Genomic DNA, 17,817 nt, shown 5'->3' on the forward strand with positions numbered 1-17,817 from the left:
TTGTTAATATTTCAAACTGTTTACATTAGATTTATTCATTTTTCTCATTTATTGATAAATGAGAAAAATGAAAATAAAACAATTACAGAAATTTCTTTTTTACACTCAATTCATTTTATTCTATAAGGTGAAATTAGTTGATTATTTTATAATCAATAATTTGTTCACTTTATTTTTATGTTCAATAAATCCAAAGGAAAATGAATATGGGGGAAAAAATGTCATGTTCTGTACTGACAGAAAATCGTGCTAAACATGTTTTTAAAACTTCAAGCATTTATTTCTAAAAATAAACCACTCAGAGTTAGATCTATGTCAGTGTCTGAGAGCAGGGCTCAGAGGTGTAAATTAGCCTTTGTATGTGTAGTTTCACGGCCACTTTAATGACACGTCAGAGCATGTATTTTGTATGTTTTGGCAGCGTTGGTCTTCCATACAGTGTGAGATTTGAACTTTAAAGATGAAGCAGACAAACTTACACGTCTGAAAAGTCATATTTTTTTATTCTTTTTAAACACTTTGAATCAAACCACCCTCTATACCACAGTAGTGCAAGATTACCTGTGAATATGTCTGATCACATGACCTGCTGTCCGTCCAGGTGAGGCCAGAGATCCCCACTGATTGCCTCAGAGGACACCTGAGAGTTAACCTGCCAACAAGCTCCTTTGACACCCCCCCAAGAGAGTCTTGGCAGTCTTTGTTTCACTTCCTGTCGTCAATCAGAAGGTCCAAGCGCAGCAGGAATAGTCACCACGGCAACACACATAGGCGATGTCTGACATCAGTGTATTGATTTAACGTCAGAAAACAGAAAAAAATCGTCCCAAAGCTGACAGGCTGCAGTGAGTACTGCCTCTGGTGGACGTATTGATTACTACAGCCACAGTTTTCAATCACAAATTGATTAGAAATGAAAAATAAAGTTTAAAGTGCGAGTCCCTCAGACAGGTCTGCACATGACATGTTAAAGCAGCGGTGAGTGTTCAGTCACAGCAGCTCTCTGATTGAAGGCATTTCAGCATTTCCTGTTTTTAAACTGTTGGAGTGACGTTTCGGCCCTTTAACGAGTTACCACAACAGAACGGACATGTTAACCAGTTCCCAAAGTGCTTCTTCCAGACCTCATATCCTGATATGAGCTCAGAGGTCACGCCACCCTATGGTTCTAACCCGCCCTATGGACATGCCCACGTAAAGCTGCAGTACTCTCACAAGCCCCTGCCACCAGACAAACACAGATGAGCTTCATCACAAACTCCTTCACCACTCGGCAGCCATCTTGAAAGGCATAAAGGCACTTATTGGGCAGTTACTGTGGAACATGAAGGTCAGGGAACAATCAGACTGGTCAGAGGTAGGGTCAGGTTTATTTGACCTGACAGATTACGCTGTACAGATGATGTCAAATATGTGGTCGGGGGGCCAAGCTCCGATCACACTGAGTGGATCGTTGTGGAAAGCAGAAAGACGATCATTACTATGACGAATTGGATTAAAGCCAACCGCTCATAGGTGTTACCAAGATGGCTGCCGAGCTTTGAGACCACTCAGATGGTCTGACCTTCATGAAAGGTTGTTACCCCAGCAGAAACCTGTCATTGGACCCTGCTGTCATCAATTAAGAGCTGCTACACTTCCTGTACGCCCATGAATGCCGCTCACACAGGAAGTTCCGTCACCGTGAATCTGACCTGATCGAGTCATAGCTGGTTTGATTTATTCGACTTTTACCTGCATTTAAAAACATCTGACTCCTGGTTCCGTCCCCTCCTTGTCCTCCGCTGTCAGGGTCGGCCCTGACACAACACGGAATCGTTGATTTGTGTTGTGTGCGTGAACTCACGACACCTCGATGACCTCCATACTGCCCGAGAAGCTTGACTGACTCCCCGCCGTGCCCATTTCCTCGCGGGAGCGGCTGTCCGCCATCCCGTCTCCAAACTCCATCTGGCAGCTGCGCCGCTTCAGCTGCTTCTCGAAGCTGCTCTCTTCGTGCCAGCTCCTCCTCGAGTCACCGCGGTCATGTGTCCGCTGCCGCCGCCGTACCGCCTCCAGGCCGTGGTTGCAGCTGTACGCCGTGAAGCCGCCGCCGCTCAGGATAGCCGACGTAGAGTAGAAGCGCGTGGACTCTGAGGAGAGGTACCATCCGCCGGCCAAAGAGGAGGTGGAGACGGTGACAGGGCCCAGCAGGATGTCCGAGTGCCAACCCTTCAGGGCGCTGCTGCCTCCTGGTTTGGCGAGGTGCTGCTGGCTCCGCGAGAGGCCGAACAGGAAGCTGGTGGCGTTCTCCTCCATGCTCCCGCTCCGGTGCAAGTGGTGGGAGCAGTTGGTTGGAGCGGCGGGTGGCTTAGCGAAGCCGCTGGAGGCCGACGACACCACTGGCTGCGGGCTGCCTGCCTCCTCCTTATCAGGGCTCTGCTCCGGCGTGGACTGCTCCGAAACCTCCTCCACTGGCGAGAACTGGCAGGGTTTACTCGTTGTCTCCTTGAAGGATGGCGGCTTGTAGAAGTCATTGCTGTCCCCCGACCCACTGTGAGGCGCGAAAACCCGATGGGTGGCGCCCCCGCCGGGCTCGCCATATGACTTGATGTCCAAAGAGAATGAGCGTTTCAACCGGGCGCTGTCTTCTGAGCCGTCGGCGAGCTGCAGGCCACTCAGAGCCTGAGCCAGCAGGCGCTCCTCAGGGGCATTGGCTAAAACGCACGGTAGGGTCAAAGGTTCCAGCAGTGTCACGCCGGGCGTTGGGACCGCATCCTCAGGCTGAGGGAAGGCCTCACTGCTGGGCTCCGGAGGATGGAGACACTTGGGTTTGGCGTCCGTACCAGGAGGACTTTTTATCTTCTTCTCAAAGTCCAGCAGCTGACCCAGGAAGTTAAAGTTGGGAGAGATGGTCGGCCGCTTTTCCTTCACAAACCTGAGCAAGGAACAGAAACAGCGAGCGTCATTATGGGCAGGAAGCAACACGAAAGGTTAATGAGGATCAAACACTTAAGGCTGTCAGTGTCATTCAACACCAAATATGCACACATTTAAAGTTTGCATTATTAGGGGCGTGGCCTCTGACTGACAGGTGGAGGCTGACACATGCAGCTGTAGCTGCTAACCATGTTTGTTAGGGATCGTCCTAGTGACTGTTTCTTAGTTGAGAAAAAAAAAAGATGAACCAACTCGTCTAAAAGTCAGTAAATTATCATCTGAAAACTAAACTGCGACAGAAAAGTGTGGCACATTGTGCCATACATTATGAATAATGCATGCTGTTGGATAATTCATGACCATCACTTCAATAAAAATTCAAATCCAAAGAATTCTTTTTTTTTTTAAAGTCAGCCATTTTCTTCTGCTTATCTGGAGTCATATCTCGGGGCATCAGGGGAGCCCAGACCTCCCTCTCACCATCTCCTCCAGCTTATTTGGGGAAACAGTGAGTGAGGGGTTCCCAGACCACCCGACAGATGTAATTTCTCCAGCAGGTCCCGCGTCCACACCTCATCCTGGTAGGACATGCCCGGCCGGAGCACCTTAACCAGGAGGCTCCCGCGTCAGATGGCTCCTTTCGATGTGGAGGAGGAGCGGCTCCACTCTGACCCGCTCTCGAATGACTGAACTCCTCACCCTATCACAAAGCAGAGTCCATCCACTCCTTGGGGAAATCTAATTTCTGCCACTTGTGCCTTCAATCTCGTTCTTTCACCTTTAAAAGAACTAACTACAGTGTTAACAAACATCAGGCCGAGATTAAATGATTCATGGTGTTTCTCACCAACGATGCTCCATCTGGTGGCGTCTGAGTAATCCGCCCAATCATATAGCTGCTGTAAGGCTCGTGTACTAACAGAGTGTCTGAGCTCCAGATTCTGTCGTGCAAACATTACTTGGATGTAAAATAAATGTCTATAAACAGATTCATTAAACTTGTCTCTGGTTGCTCGTTGGGGCTTCAGAAACGTTGTCAATAGCTGACTGATGACTACAACCTGGTTATGTTCAGAGTTCAGTGACCTCTGATGACATCACAGGAGGAAGAACTCAGAAAACTGAGAGTTCAAACATTTTAAACAAACAGACTTGGTCCGGTCAGAAGTCTTGACTTCTTACCTGTACGCCTCGTCCAGTGACATGTCCATCCTCTTCATGATGTAGGCGATGGCGATGGTGGCCGACCGGGAGATTCCAGCCAGGCAGTGGACCAGGACTCGGGCGTTGGAGGCTTTGGCCTTCTCTGAAACACAACAAAGTTCAGACTGAGCAGAGAGCAGTAGGGTCTGGTTTATTCAATCACATGAGAGAGGCGGGCAATTGATGCTGACCTATGAACTCCACCGAGCGATCCAGCCACGGCAGGATCTTCTCACAGAACGAGTCGTTGACGGGGACTCGGAGGAAGTGGGAGTCTGGGATGAAGTCCGGTTTGGGGCAGGTGTTGCTGGCATTCAGGACGTAGGCAATGTCGTTCTGCTGCATCAGGTCCTGGAAAACAAACACAGGTTTGGATCAGAGCCAGACCAGAGAGGCTGGACCCCAAGAAGAACTGGAATTTAAAAAAATATTTATTTATTTATTTATTTTTTTAAGCGTTCAGGGTCAGGGCTGTGATGTGGGGGTGGTGCTGTGTCACCTTGTTGAGGACGTCCCTCTGGCAGCCCAGGTACAGGTGAGGCAGAATGCGGGTCGGCCCGACGTTGGTGACGGGCAGGCAGGGTTGAGAGATGCAGGAAGGAACCAGGGTGGACTTCCCCTCACAGAGACCAGGAAAAAGGTGAGAAAACTCGGAGAACCCACCTGAGACAGACACACACACACACACACACACACACACACAGAGTCAGCTGACAGTGAAATAATAATGATGTCAACAGCTGTGCTGTCGTGTTCGTTTCTTTCCTGCAGGAATCAGACTGAATCTTCGTCTCTGCTCGACTCAAACATCCTCATCACCTGTTGCCAGGCAACAAGCCAGAGCATCGATGTTCAGCAGCCTCCTTTGGAAACCGCTTTATTTCCAGCAGAGAATTTCAGGCTGAGTGCCAGGTGAGTCCAGCTATTGATCATGTAAAGAAAATGTCCTGATCTATAACTACACCTGTGATCACGATTGTACAAAATACAAAGACAGAACTCTGACCTGATAGATGTTCACACAGTTTGTAACTGAGGCCCAAACACTCCTGGTTTAAATGTTCTGGTACTTTTTAAAAAATAAATTATTAAATTTAATCAATTAAATTCTGTCACCTTTTTTTTTAAGTTTACTGACTGATTTTCTTCCATTTTTGACTTTTTTCAATTTTTTTCTGATTTGTGTAATTTTTTCCCCTTTTTATAAATTTTTATTTTTTCATGTAATGTTTTACAGTTTCATATTTTTTAAGTATGTTTTGCAATTTTAAAAATATTTTTTCTTTTATTTTTAAGCATTTCTTTTACATTCTTATTGTAATTTAAAAAAATTAAATATTCTTTTCGTTTTTGTAGCTAATTTTAACAGCTTGTGTGTTTATGGATTTAAACATATCTGAGGCTGGAGCACTTCCTGCTCACATGCCTGTCTGACTCAGTTCACTGACGGGCGTGTTTTGTGATCCTCAGCGCTGATGAAGACTCTGGTCTCCCGGTGGAAGTGGCTGTTGTGTAACTGAAACCTCAGAGTGAGCACTTTGTTTGGTTTTTCTGATGTGAGGGTGGAGCCACCATGCAGCATTACATCATTGTTACATAATGCCACGCTCAGTAGAAATAGCTGCAGGCAGCTGCAGCATGCTCACTCAGAGTTAGAGCCGATCAGAAATCAATAATCTGATTGGTTCCTTCCCATTAGCTACTGCTGTCTCACTTTAATCACCTTTAACGAGTGTAAATGAGGTTTAACAGCGTCGCAGAGACGTCCAGCGGGAAGCAGCCGCTCGCTTTCAGAGGTTTCCTGTTTAAACTTTGATTACAGCTGCACGCCAGAGTCAGAGGCTCAAGATTAATCATCGCAACTCGGTGAACCCAGCAAAATGCTCACCCCCAATACATACACAGTTAAACATTCCCTACAGGCCACACTCTGAACCTCAGTAATGGCAGAGCGACGAGGGTGCAGGGAGGCTCACCTGAGAGCAGGTGTACGGAGGGGAAGCTCCTCTCCAGCTTAACCAGCAGGACACTGATAAAGGACTCGGAGCTCAGAGTGGCTGGGTCGGCAGAGCTCTGATCGTACACCACCACCTCCTGATCGGCCTGCAGTTCCAACTGCAACACAGATACACAGGTACATCCAGGATCAGGAAAAGAAAAAATAAATCTGTACATAATAATAAAGGAAATTGAGCTCGTAAAAAAAAAATCCCCAACAACTTGAAACAAGAAACAATGCCTCAGTGAGCATGTGCAGATGAATGGCAAATCATGTCAGCATCACCCAACGACTCCACTCACCACATCAGGTACGGTCACGTCTGACTCTGAAAACATTGCAGCAGCACTTAAAGCAACAGCTGTGTCCATCTTTTATATACAGTTTGTGACACAGTGACCAGTCTTTTGTCCCTTGGCCTGCTTCGTACTTTAACCTAATGCATCGTTCTGAATCTGAGCCGTATTCTAACCACACCTGAGCACCCGCCACGCACCCCCCACCCACCCCACCACTACTCACCTTCTTCTTGGCTGAATGCTGCAGCAGCTCGGCGATCTGCACCTTGTCCTGCTGCAGCCTCCTCTTCATCAGCTTGGAGCAATTCACGTTGACGGCCTCCAGAATGTGGGAGGTATTGTAGTCAACGAAGGGCCGGCTGTCAATCAGCACCACCCGGTCCAGCGCCCCTCCAGCAGCGCCACCAGAGCCTCTGGCCCGATGGGGCGCACAGTCCCGGGCCTTGCCATACCCAGTCCAGTCCGCGACCCTGCACGCTCACACATGTGAGCTGCCTCCTCTCACTTCCCTACCACCCCCCCACCCCCTCCCTCCCTAGTAGTAATCCTCCTCCCCCTCCTCCTTGTGGGCGTCCCGGCCGGCAGTCCAGCGCAGTGATGCAGTCTGGCCAGGAACCTCAGAGGATGAAGAGCTCCATTGTGTCGGCCGGGTATGATGTCATCCCGATGGCAGCCCCAGAGAGAGAGAGAAAGAGAGGGAGAGAGAGCCAATCCCAACTGTGTGTGAGACGGTGGTTCAGAGTGTGTGTGTGTGCAGCGAGGGGGAGGGGCTTTCATTCACTCCAACAGCCGTCTTTTCTCCTGATGACATCACTCTCAGTTTTAAAGTCTGAAACACAAACAGAGTCAGAGTGAGTCTGCATCCCAGTCGCTTCAGAAACGTTTAACAACGCCACGCCAAATCACAACAAACTTTATTCACACAGAAAACCATGACCGTGAGACAGGTGGGTCAGGTTGTCCGGCACACCAGGATGACACAAGATGCATCGCGCCCAATTTTACTTAACTTTATAGAGAGCTTGAAACATGAGCAGAGGAAGGAGCTGGAAAGTTACGGCGCTGTTCTCATTGCTTTCCTGAAAACCGTGAAAAACAGACCTGAGTTTTGTGGAGTGGGCCTTACAGTCAGTAATACAGATTTAAATCAGTCGTTTGTTGGGAGGAGGTACACTACATGCAGGTGATCTCACCTTCCAGCTGAAAATAATTATCAAATAACACCTTCATACTGAGCTGTGTAGGAAATCAGCGTTGCGCTGGTTTCTGTGCTCGAGCTCATAAAAATGTGATGAATGATTGAACTGCTTCTTTGAGCTCAGGTGTTGAAGCACTTATCTGCACAATCTCATACACACACACACACACAAAAACGCACACCTTCATACATCAAGCTACTTTTTGCACAATGCTCAGTTTTTTGCACAACCCACTGTCATTGATGCACCTTTCAGTTGCACTATCTTGTGTCTGTATCGTTCTGTTCTGTCTGGTGTTGCGCTGTCTTTGTTTGTTTGGGTTTTTTTTGCAATTTTAGCACACTTGCACTTTATGTAGTCCTGTGTTGATTGTCTGTTGTATATTATATGCAGCACCATGGGCTTGGAGGAACGCCGTCTCGCTTTACTTTGTACTGTACCATTGCACATGGTTGAAGTGAGAATAAAGCCACTTGACTTGATCCAACTGTGCAGGTATGACAGAAGCTGGTCTCAGGCTGACTCACTCTGCAGCTGGAAACTCCCTCATGCTATAAAAGTTAGAGCCGAAAAATCCCCAAACGTGTTACACCTCCACCTCCTCCTCCTCCTCCTGCTCATGTCTCCTCAGAGTGGGACTCTAAGTTGCTTGGCACATCTGTAAAGGGTCCTGCTGCTTCATTTTAGTGATGTTCAGCACATGAGTGGTCGACCGTTAAACTTGTGGTCTCAGCCAGAGGAAAATGAAACCATCCACCTGGGATAGTAACTGTAAGCAGGACTGACCCGTATACAGCCAGGAGACCCAGAAAAAATCCCCATATTTTATTTCATACATTTTATAGGCTGCACCACATTTACAACATGTTAATGACACGGAGGCGACGCCGTAGCTCCACAGACTCACCGGCATCTCTGGAGTGGCTCTAACATTGCTGGACTGATGATGAATAAACTGATGTGAGATGTAATTAAGACACTTTATCAGAGGGAACATGTGACTTTAGACCAGAGGTCTCAAACTCACAGCCCTGGGTCCCCTTGCGGCCCACGTGTTGTAGAGTGCAATGTTAAAATAAGTTCTTTAAAAAGCAAAAAAAACATTTTAATATGAAGGCAATATGAGCAGAGAGTAAAACCATTGTTGAAGGATTGGCTGTGTTAGTGAGAGAGTTATTTGTAAAGAAAACACTAGCAGTCAAAAAACTAATGTCCAAAGTGTAAAAACTAATGTCTGTCTTATTTTGTTAAACATGAACAAAGTTATAGGAGAAGTGCTGCCATGTGTTTGGCCAGAAAGAGAGTAACAATTTATTTATTTGGTAGTTCACTGTAAGGCTTCAGTTAGTTAAGAGTGAGGGAAAAAAAAAATATATTGTGTTCACGTTTGCAGTTTTGTCTTTTTATACAATATTTGAAATCTAAAAAACAAACAAACAAACAGAAAACACTACATTTTTGGAAATATTTGTGTGTGTTTTCTTGTTTGTTTGTTTTTTAGTACTACTTGAAAACACTAAAGTGGGCTTCAGCTCATTTAAGTTTGAGACCCTTGCTTTAGACACTCGAGCCTGACATCAGCTGGCACAATGTTAGTGTATAACCAGCTGCTGCTGTTTAGCTGGCTCACTGTAAGCTGTGGGGAGACGTGAGGGTCACATGTCTGAGCTGCTGACAATGGCGAGAATAAATGAGCACGTTCTTCTTTGTTTTCATGTGTTAGACTTCACTCGGGAGAAGCTTGAGGAGGAAGAGGATGAGGTAGAGATGAGACTGATGAGAGTGGTACCTGTGATGGTTAAATGAAACCAATGATTGAAGGAGTGTGGACAGTGGTTGCAGAGCTGTGATGGTGTTTAAAGAGTTGCCACAGTGAGCTGCACACACAGCACTGCAGCTCCAACATCAACCTTCATGTGTGTTAGCATCACGTCCACATTAAAATGATTGTGTAAACTACAGCCATCCCTCCAAAGAGCACTGACCTACATTCCCCCTGAAAGAACGGATGGTTTATGTGGAGGAATTGAATTAGCGCCTGCAAGGAGGAATGTAAAATCAAGAGGAAACCAGCCTGGAACCTTGAACCAGGAAGAAAGAGGACGATTGTGTTTTCTGAAGCCTTCAAACAGCAGCTGGAGCCTCTGGCTGTGTCTCCAACATCAGGTTCCACTTCAGTCCAATAATTCGGATCCCGCTGATGTTTTTCCAAGCCAGGACATTCCTGCTCTGACACCCGATCTGTCAAATTACCGGCTACGAGCCACGGGAACAGATGGCATCACGGGCACCAGTCTGCAGAAATGCCTCGACCCAAATCACCTCCCAGCCTCCTGCAACATCACACACTGAGCTCAGGCTTCATGCCGGGGTCACGTGACCCACCGTAGCCATGACATTACCATTAGTCTTAATTGGCACCCACCTATAAAACTTTCATGTTAAACATGAACCCCTGCAGCAGGAGATCTGTGACAGGAAGTGAGATGACCAGGCACCTTGCACAACATCACTACTGTATTTAGACTCAGAGAGACAAACAGGCTGCTCGGTTGTCCTTCTGAGTCAAAAACCTAAAAATAGGCCTGGAGTGTTATTTGTGTGACAAGCCGATGTCACTGTCACTAAAGCAGAAAAACAAAAATAATCTGAGCGGTGGGCGCTCACTGAGCGCTGACCTCCTGTCAGAGTTTGGTTTTCTCCGGAGGCTTGAGCTCTGCGTCATGATGATTTTAGTCTGAGGGCGAGCGCCGGCCTAATCCTCAACTCTACACCACAGGTAAGAGTCCAGGTAGGGGCTGTTATCAGGTGTAACAGAGCGGTAAAGTCGGGCCTCTGAGACACAGAGAGCCCAAACACCATCAGATAAAGAGCGCTGCCATTTCCTGCTCCTCTGCGCCTCTACATGTGACAGGTGCACTTAGAGCTTGAGCTGACAGTGGAGCCCGGCCAAAGGTGAACAACCCGGGGTTAAAAGCAGCCAATCACAGGACTTTAGCCCTGCGCTGACATCACACACAGACAGGTTAGACTCCCGCTTTGCTCACCTGAGCCAACACTCTGAAAGTGACGTTGCAGCGTCGACCAATCACCCGGAGACAAGCATTTAAAATAAGAAGCTGGTAAAAAGGTGGGTGGGGCATGCTGCAGCAGATTTTTTTTAATTATTAATTATGATTAAAAAAATTTAAAATGAGGCTTCCAAAACCGCTACAGAGAGGAACTTGTGGTTCAGCCCGATCACATGATCAGCTCACTGTGCTGAAGAGGAAGTAAAGCAGCGCTGTGAAGGCGATAAACAACGCCATGACTGAGCGTTTAATTGTGTTTGGTGGAAACGCTGTCAGCAGCTGGCCGTCACCCTGACATCACTTCCGGTTCCCTGAAGGACACCGATCAGGCTTCACCACCATCCTACTGACCTGCATGACACTTAAATTTCCTCACTGAGCACCCTCACTAAACTTAAACGCATAAATAAAAATAATTCACTGCTCTGGTCATGTGACCCACCGGCTTTAAACTGACACCTCTCAGCATCGGTGCAAACGTTTAAAAACAAACCACTGAAAACTGCGAGGTTTTCCTTTCCTGAAGGAAACACACAGATAATATGTGAGTTAGCTGGTTTTCATTAACCTGACAGTGCTTATGAAATAATCTAACACAGGTTAGGCTGATAAAGGTCCACCCTCACAGGTGAGTATTGATTACTGACAGATCGATTATTGGCAGCTTAAACCATCAGTTTATGGATTAACTGCAAAATCATTTCAGTTCCTTTATGTTCTTTGCTGAGATGCCAAGTTTCAATCACTCAAGTGATCACAGGTGAGCACCCGACACATTCCCTTATTATGGACCCTGCACAGGTGTATGTCAGAGCAGGTACGAAGCAGTCTGCAGGTGACCATTGCTGTCAGAAACCTGCAGGACACTGAGGCGGTCCCCCATAGTTTACGCGCTGTGATGAGTCTTCTAAGATCAATGACTTCAGGAGACGCTCTGGCAGACAGGAGGTCACGCCCACTCAGCGTCAGACAAGTGAACGTGATCAGTCTAATAAACACGGTAGAGTAGTTACGAACTCCAAAGCGAGGCTGTGAGTGAAGAGGGACCCATTTCAGGAGACTGTTATTACCACTGAGATGAACCACAACTGTTTTATTTCATTAACTCTGTTCCGTCACAGTCTGGATATCTGTAAGAACACAGACTCTCAGGGGACTGTCTGGACTGGTATATCTGTACAGCACACACCTACAGCAGCCGGCTGGGTTGATCTAACCCTGCAGTGTTTCAATCCAAAGTTTTATTATTCTACATGCTGTGTGGACCCTGTGATACTCATATTATCCTTCAGTATGTTGATCATGCCGATTTGCTGCCTGTGTTTGTACTGACGGTGTGTAGAGATGATGCAACAGAGAGACGGTTTTCAAATTTAAACGAAAAACCTTCTTCTGAAGTTGGAAACGTGACTCTGAGGTCAGATCACTCAGAGAAATGTGAGGTTCATTTACTCAGCTTACCTGATTCACACACCTAATGGTCACCTGTTAACTTTGTAATAACTTATTTACATTTGGAGGTTTATTTAACTTAAAAAAAAAATAATGGAACATTTCCATTACATATATTATTTATATTTAAAATAAATTTACCTTTAACATTTAGTAAGGGAAGTCTAGTGTGTGCTGTTAAAAGCATGCTCAGCAGTTTAAAGGTTATCTGAGAGTCTGAAGGGTGCTTCATTTATCAGACATTAATATAAACATATAGGCTTTATCTTTTATTTTAGGAGGTTTGGGCAGATTTGAGGAGAGCTTAATGTTTACAGCACTGTCATCGGTGGTGTTCAGGGTTATCTGAGTGAATCACGAGGAGATTAATGCTCATATTTTACCTTTAAGGAAGTTTCACCATGTTTAAGGAAGACTGGTCAAAATGAAACTGAGATGAGCAGATAAAAAGAGTTTCCGCGGTAATTAATGGATATCTGCCTGAATAGACTGGGTTAGTTATTATTTATAAGGATGTTAATACACATACATAACGATAGTTCTCATTTTAAGGAAGCCTTGGCATATTTAAGGGAAATTGCAGGCACTGGAACTGTAATATGAGCTAATATGAGTGGTGTCCGCAGAGTTTAAGGGTAATTTAAATAAATAAAGTGAATTTACTATTATTTAAAAGGACATTACTACCCACAAATGTTGTTCTGTCTTTATTTTAAGGCAGTTTCGGTATATTTTAGCGCAGTCACAGACGGTCTAATACGAGCTAACCTGGGCTGTTGTAGTGTGAGGTTGATTTAAGGGAGGCCTGGCTACTGTTGGAGGCTCCTCGCTGGTTCTGGGAGCTTCGGGCGGTGTGGGCGACATTTCGGATGTTACGTTAGCCGTTTTATAACTCTCTCAGCCCGCTGCTCTCTCACATTTTATCGGTGTGTCTCCGCGTTCAGGACCATCTGACCGCCACTCCGGCTCACTTAAAAAGAAACCGACGAACAGCGACGTTTTCCCGCTAAGTTCCCCTCAGACGCGGGGTTAGCCCGGGCTGACACACGGAACGAACTTTAACTTTAGGCCCGGTAACGGAACTTCAGCCGCCGCTCGGTCACTCTTTAACCAGAAATTTCGGTGAACTCACCGTCTGAAAACTCGACGTCAGAGTCCGGACAGCAGCTCCTCAGACCCGGCTGGACAAACCGGGGGAGACCGCCTGGTGTACCGGAGAGGACGGGTCGCAGAGGAGAGCAGAAGCGGCGGAGGGACTCGGTGAAGTCCTGGTGCTGCCATAGAACGATGAGGTCACCGCGATAAAAATAACAGCATGGCGTCATCATCAGAGCTGCTCGGCTCAGCGCAGCGGGCTCTTAAAGGCGCAGACAGCGATGCAGTGCGCACGCGCAAAATACTGCCTCTGGAAAAGCCCGACACTGCTGTGTCCTGCAAAATATACTGTATACTGCAAATTATATTGCGAAATATACTGCAAGTTATACTGTAAATTATACTGCAAGATATACTGCAACATATACTGTACAATATATTGCCAAATATACTGTATATACTGCGAAATATACTGCAAGTTATACTGCAAAATATACTGTATATACTGCAAATTATACTGTGAAATATACGACAAGTTCACTGTACAATACACTGCAAAGTGTAAGTCACAGCTGAAGATGATCCTGGTTTCAGATGAAAGAAGACCTTCCATCTGCTCTCACCTGTTCTCTGCAGACACCTATACTCACTCATAGGAGCCTGAAAGTTTACCCAGAATGCACTTTGTGAGGAACACAGATTAAACACGGACGCAGTTTTGCTCCTCTCCGTCACAGAAACAGAAAAAGTCCTGCTCTCGTGACGACTACACTATTAACCTGATCTAACGGAGCCTGATAGTGTTTTTCAGGCCTGAGACTTTCATGTGGAGCTCTGCTGCACTCAACGTGTTGCAAAAACAATGAAAGCATTAATCTGGGATCTGTGTACTTGGAGCACTGAAAATACTGCCAGCATGCTGGTAAAATGTCAGATTGTGGTGGATGGGATATTTTTGTGTGTTTGTGTAACCTTGCTGATTGTGTAATGTTTCTGAATCAGCTAGTTGTCTTGGGATGGCGAGCACAGAGATGACAATGGAAGCGACACAAGCAGAAGAAAACTGAAAGCTCTCTCATACTGGAGCAATTAGGACGCATGGCTAACTCTCACTGATGAAGGCATCAGACAGACGGTTGTCATCTCATGGCTGCTTTCAGATGCTCTGAGCACACTTGTTTCTTCTTACAGTAAAGACTTTCATCTCTGATTCATCTCACGCCAGCAGGTTTAAAAAATAAATAAGTAAAAGAATTTCTGGCTGCTGAAAAAGTAGCTAGAAATGCACAGGAGGAATCAACGGTGTTCAACAGACCAATTACAGCAGCTGCATCAACCTGACATGCAGGTATTTTTCTAGAGGTGCAGGTTAGGTTAGAGTGTGGAATTAGGGGAGTTTGTGGCTACATTGTAGCCACGATGCAGACCATAAATCTAAAGAAATGAACGCTAAAACACGTGTGAACAAGCTGTGAGAAGATCGGCAGCTCGGTTCGATTCAGGGAGAAGCTGATCGCTGAGGCAGAGCAGAGATTAGGATCTGATCCACGAGCACAGAGTAGTGATGGCCTCACATGTTCTGCCTCGCAGCTGCTCTAAACGGTGAGTCTGAAAAATAAAAGCAGTGTTATGTCTTTTATTCTGACACAGTGTTTCACTTCACTTTCTCTAATGGTACCGCAGGAGGTACAGAGGTCAGAGGTATAACCATAGCAACCAGTTAGGATCACCTGAGGAGGAACGGCAGGTAAATGTGACAGTCATGGCATCATGGTGGTATCTGTGACGCAGAGACAAATCCCACTAGTTGAACTGATCACAGCCACAGAAAGAGAAATTTGAAACAACAACATTGCAGACGTAGAAGCAGAGCAGCTGCGGACAAACGTTTCAGCCTGTCTCAGCAATGCAAAGCCCCCAGCATCCAACATCAGCATGGAGGAAGGAGAGGAAGGCACTTACATCAGTTAGTAATGACAACATTATCATCCTTCTGCTGGACAAGGGTAGGTGCACAGTTTTGCTAAACAATAGAGACTATCATGAGAAAATTTGTTCAGTGACAAAAATACTCATGAGCCCCTGAAACGAGACCCAGGAAGTAATTACAGGAAGAGGGCGATAGATTTTCTGAAGCAGGTATAACAAGACAACGCTACTGACCGGACCTCATACCACAGGCTATTTCTAGGGGAAGCAACACCAAGTCTGTATGGTTTACCAAAGATACATAAATAGGGTGTACCTTTAAGATCAATTGTCTGTATGATCAACTCGGTCACCTATAACATCTCAAAGTTTCTGGCTTTGATGCTCAACCCGTTGGTAGGCAGCTCTGAACACCACATCCAGAACACCTTAGATTTTGTTGAGAAGGTGAGAGATGTCATTATGGAGGCAGATGAAACAATGTTCTCGTACGATGTTAGTCACTTGTGTTCCAGTCACGGAAGCATTGGAGGTAGTTTATAGGAGATTACAGGAAGACCCCAACCTCACCAACAGGACTACTCTCAGCACCGACCAAGCATGTTTGCTCTTGGATCTCTGTCTTAATTCCACCTATTTCACATACAAGGGTCAGTACTACCTGGGGTTCCAGTGCTAACTGGTGTTCCCCAGTTTCACCCATTGTGGCCAACTTGTGCATAGAAAAAGCAGAAATGATGGCTTTGTTATGCTACCCTGGAACACCCCCAAGTCATTAGTTTAGGTATGTGGATGACACCTGGGTGAAAATCAAATCTCAAGACGTACCACAATTCAGTGGTCACATTAACTCGATGGACCAAGACATCAAATTCACTGGGGAGAATATGAAAAGTAGCAGGTTAGCCTTCTTAGACTGTGAGATTTCCATCAGTAATAGGGGACATTTAAAAGTTGATGTGTACCGTAAATCAGATCAGTATTTAAGGTTTGACTCTCATTATCCACTGGAGTACAACCTGGGTGTCATTAGGACACTACAACACAGAGTGAACAACATCCCCACAGACACAGGGGCCAGGGAAGCAGAAGAACACATCAAGAAGGCTCTGAGTTAATGTGGTTATCCCAGCTGGACATTTGAATCTTGGAATCATTTTTGACCACGATATGTCCCTTAACGCACATATTAAACAAATATGTAAGCCTGTGTCTTCTTGTGTCTTGTTTTCTGTCTTCCATTTCTGCAATATCTCTAAAATGAGAAATATCCTGTCTCTGAGTGACGCTGAAAAACTAGTTCATGCATTTATTACTTCTAGGCTGAACTACTGTAATTCGTTACTATCAGGATGTCCTAAAAATTCTATGAAAAGCCTTCAGTTAATACAAAATGCTGCAGCAAGAGTACTGACAGGGACTAGAAAGGGAGAGCAGAATTCTCCAATGTTGGCGTATCATCAGCCTGTCCTTTTCTACATTAAGTGCTTTGTAGAGAATGTGACAGTGACTAAAACCATCCAGGTTGTTCCTAATGGAAAACCTTGGTTGACAAGTGAAGTACAGGCTCTAATCAGAACTCGTGGGATAGTTCCCTGTACAGCACTGCATGAGCCAACCTAGCAGGGGCATCAAACAGGGCAAGGAGGCCTACAGGAGGAGCATATAGGGCTGCTTCACCGTCAGCAACCCCAGACATTACTGACAGTTTGCACTTTCTGAAGTGTAATCTGGTACAAACATCAGTTCATCAGCATTACGGGTTAGTAGGGCAAGCCACTAAATTAAAGAACCCAGGGCACTGCTCATAGTGCTACAACACCTCTTTGATCTAATTTGAATACTAGCTACATGGGTTGGGTGCTACACCATGATGCACTGAGTGTTTCTTCTTCACTCACTATGTGCTTATACACCTCTCTGCATTTAGTCATTAGTTATTGTTAAGTTATTAATCTCTGGCTCTCTTCACACGTGTTCACACGCATCATGACAGAACTGGGCATGATCTTTAAAATAACATCTATCATCAGTGATATCAGAGGAATGAACAAAGTGTGTGTAACAGTAGTCTGATGACTTCATACTTCACCTGAACAGTCTCAGCAGGATCCACCATGATTGTTCTCCATGTCTCTTTGTGCTAATCCCTCTAATCCCACTTGCTGAGGAAGTAAACTCAGAACAGAAGCTCTGATATTTGTATAACCTTCTTCCACAACATCATCTTCATTTCCTCTAAATTTCCAGCAGCTGATGTAACAGGATTAGTCAGCAGGTCATGGGTAGATTAACATACAATTGACCTTTGGCCTGTGAGGAGATGTCATCATAGAATCCACTCTCAGGGACAGCAGGATGTGTTTTCTTAATATGAATAATTGAATGAATTAATGAATTCTCACCCTCTGAATGCGATGATGAGATGATGATGGAAGAGGAGAGGTGGATATGGTGTAAAGTTATGGCTCTTTAAAGACTTTAAGTAAAATAATAAAATATATGTGCATTTATATCCAACAGTGAATTGGTGTATACTGAAGACTGAGCAGTAAAGATGAGCTCAGACTCTTCATCAGTTTCTGTCCTGGACACACTGACCGTCTCTTCTCTGTGACAACATCGACCCTTACAAACCTACTTCATACTAT

The 17,817-nt window shown here is 45.6% G+C and overlaps 1 protein-coding gene across 1 annotated transcript; it reads right to left on the reverse strand.

Moving 5' to 3' along the window:
• Positions 1-484: 484 nt before the first annotated feature.
• Positions 485-13,489, reverse strand: dusp16 (dual specificity phosphatase 16). The gene is given in 8 exon segments (XM_003448802.5): positions 485-2,917; positions 4,102-4,225; positions 4,314-4,473; positions 4,622-4,785; positions 6,099-6,237; positions 6,644-6,810; positions 6,813-7,249; positions 13,275-13,489. Coding segments are annotated over 7 exon segments (1,923 nt in total). The 5' UTR covers positions 6,907-7,249; positions 13,275-13,489; the 3' UTR covers positions 485-1,842.
• Between the last annotated feature and the right edge of the window lie 4,328 nt (positions 13,490-17,817).

This window comes from Oreochromis niloticus, linkage group LG17 (assembly GCF_001858045.2).
Source record: "Oreochromis niloticus isolate F11D_XX linkage group LG17, O_niloticus_UMD_NMBU, whole genome shotgun sequence".
In the NCBI taxonomy this organism is placed as follows: Eukaryota; Metazoa; Chordata; class Actinopteri; order Cichliformes; family Cichlidae; genus Oreochromis; species Oreochromis niloticus.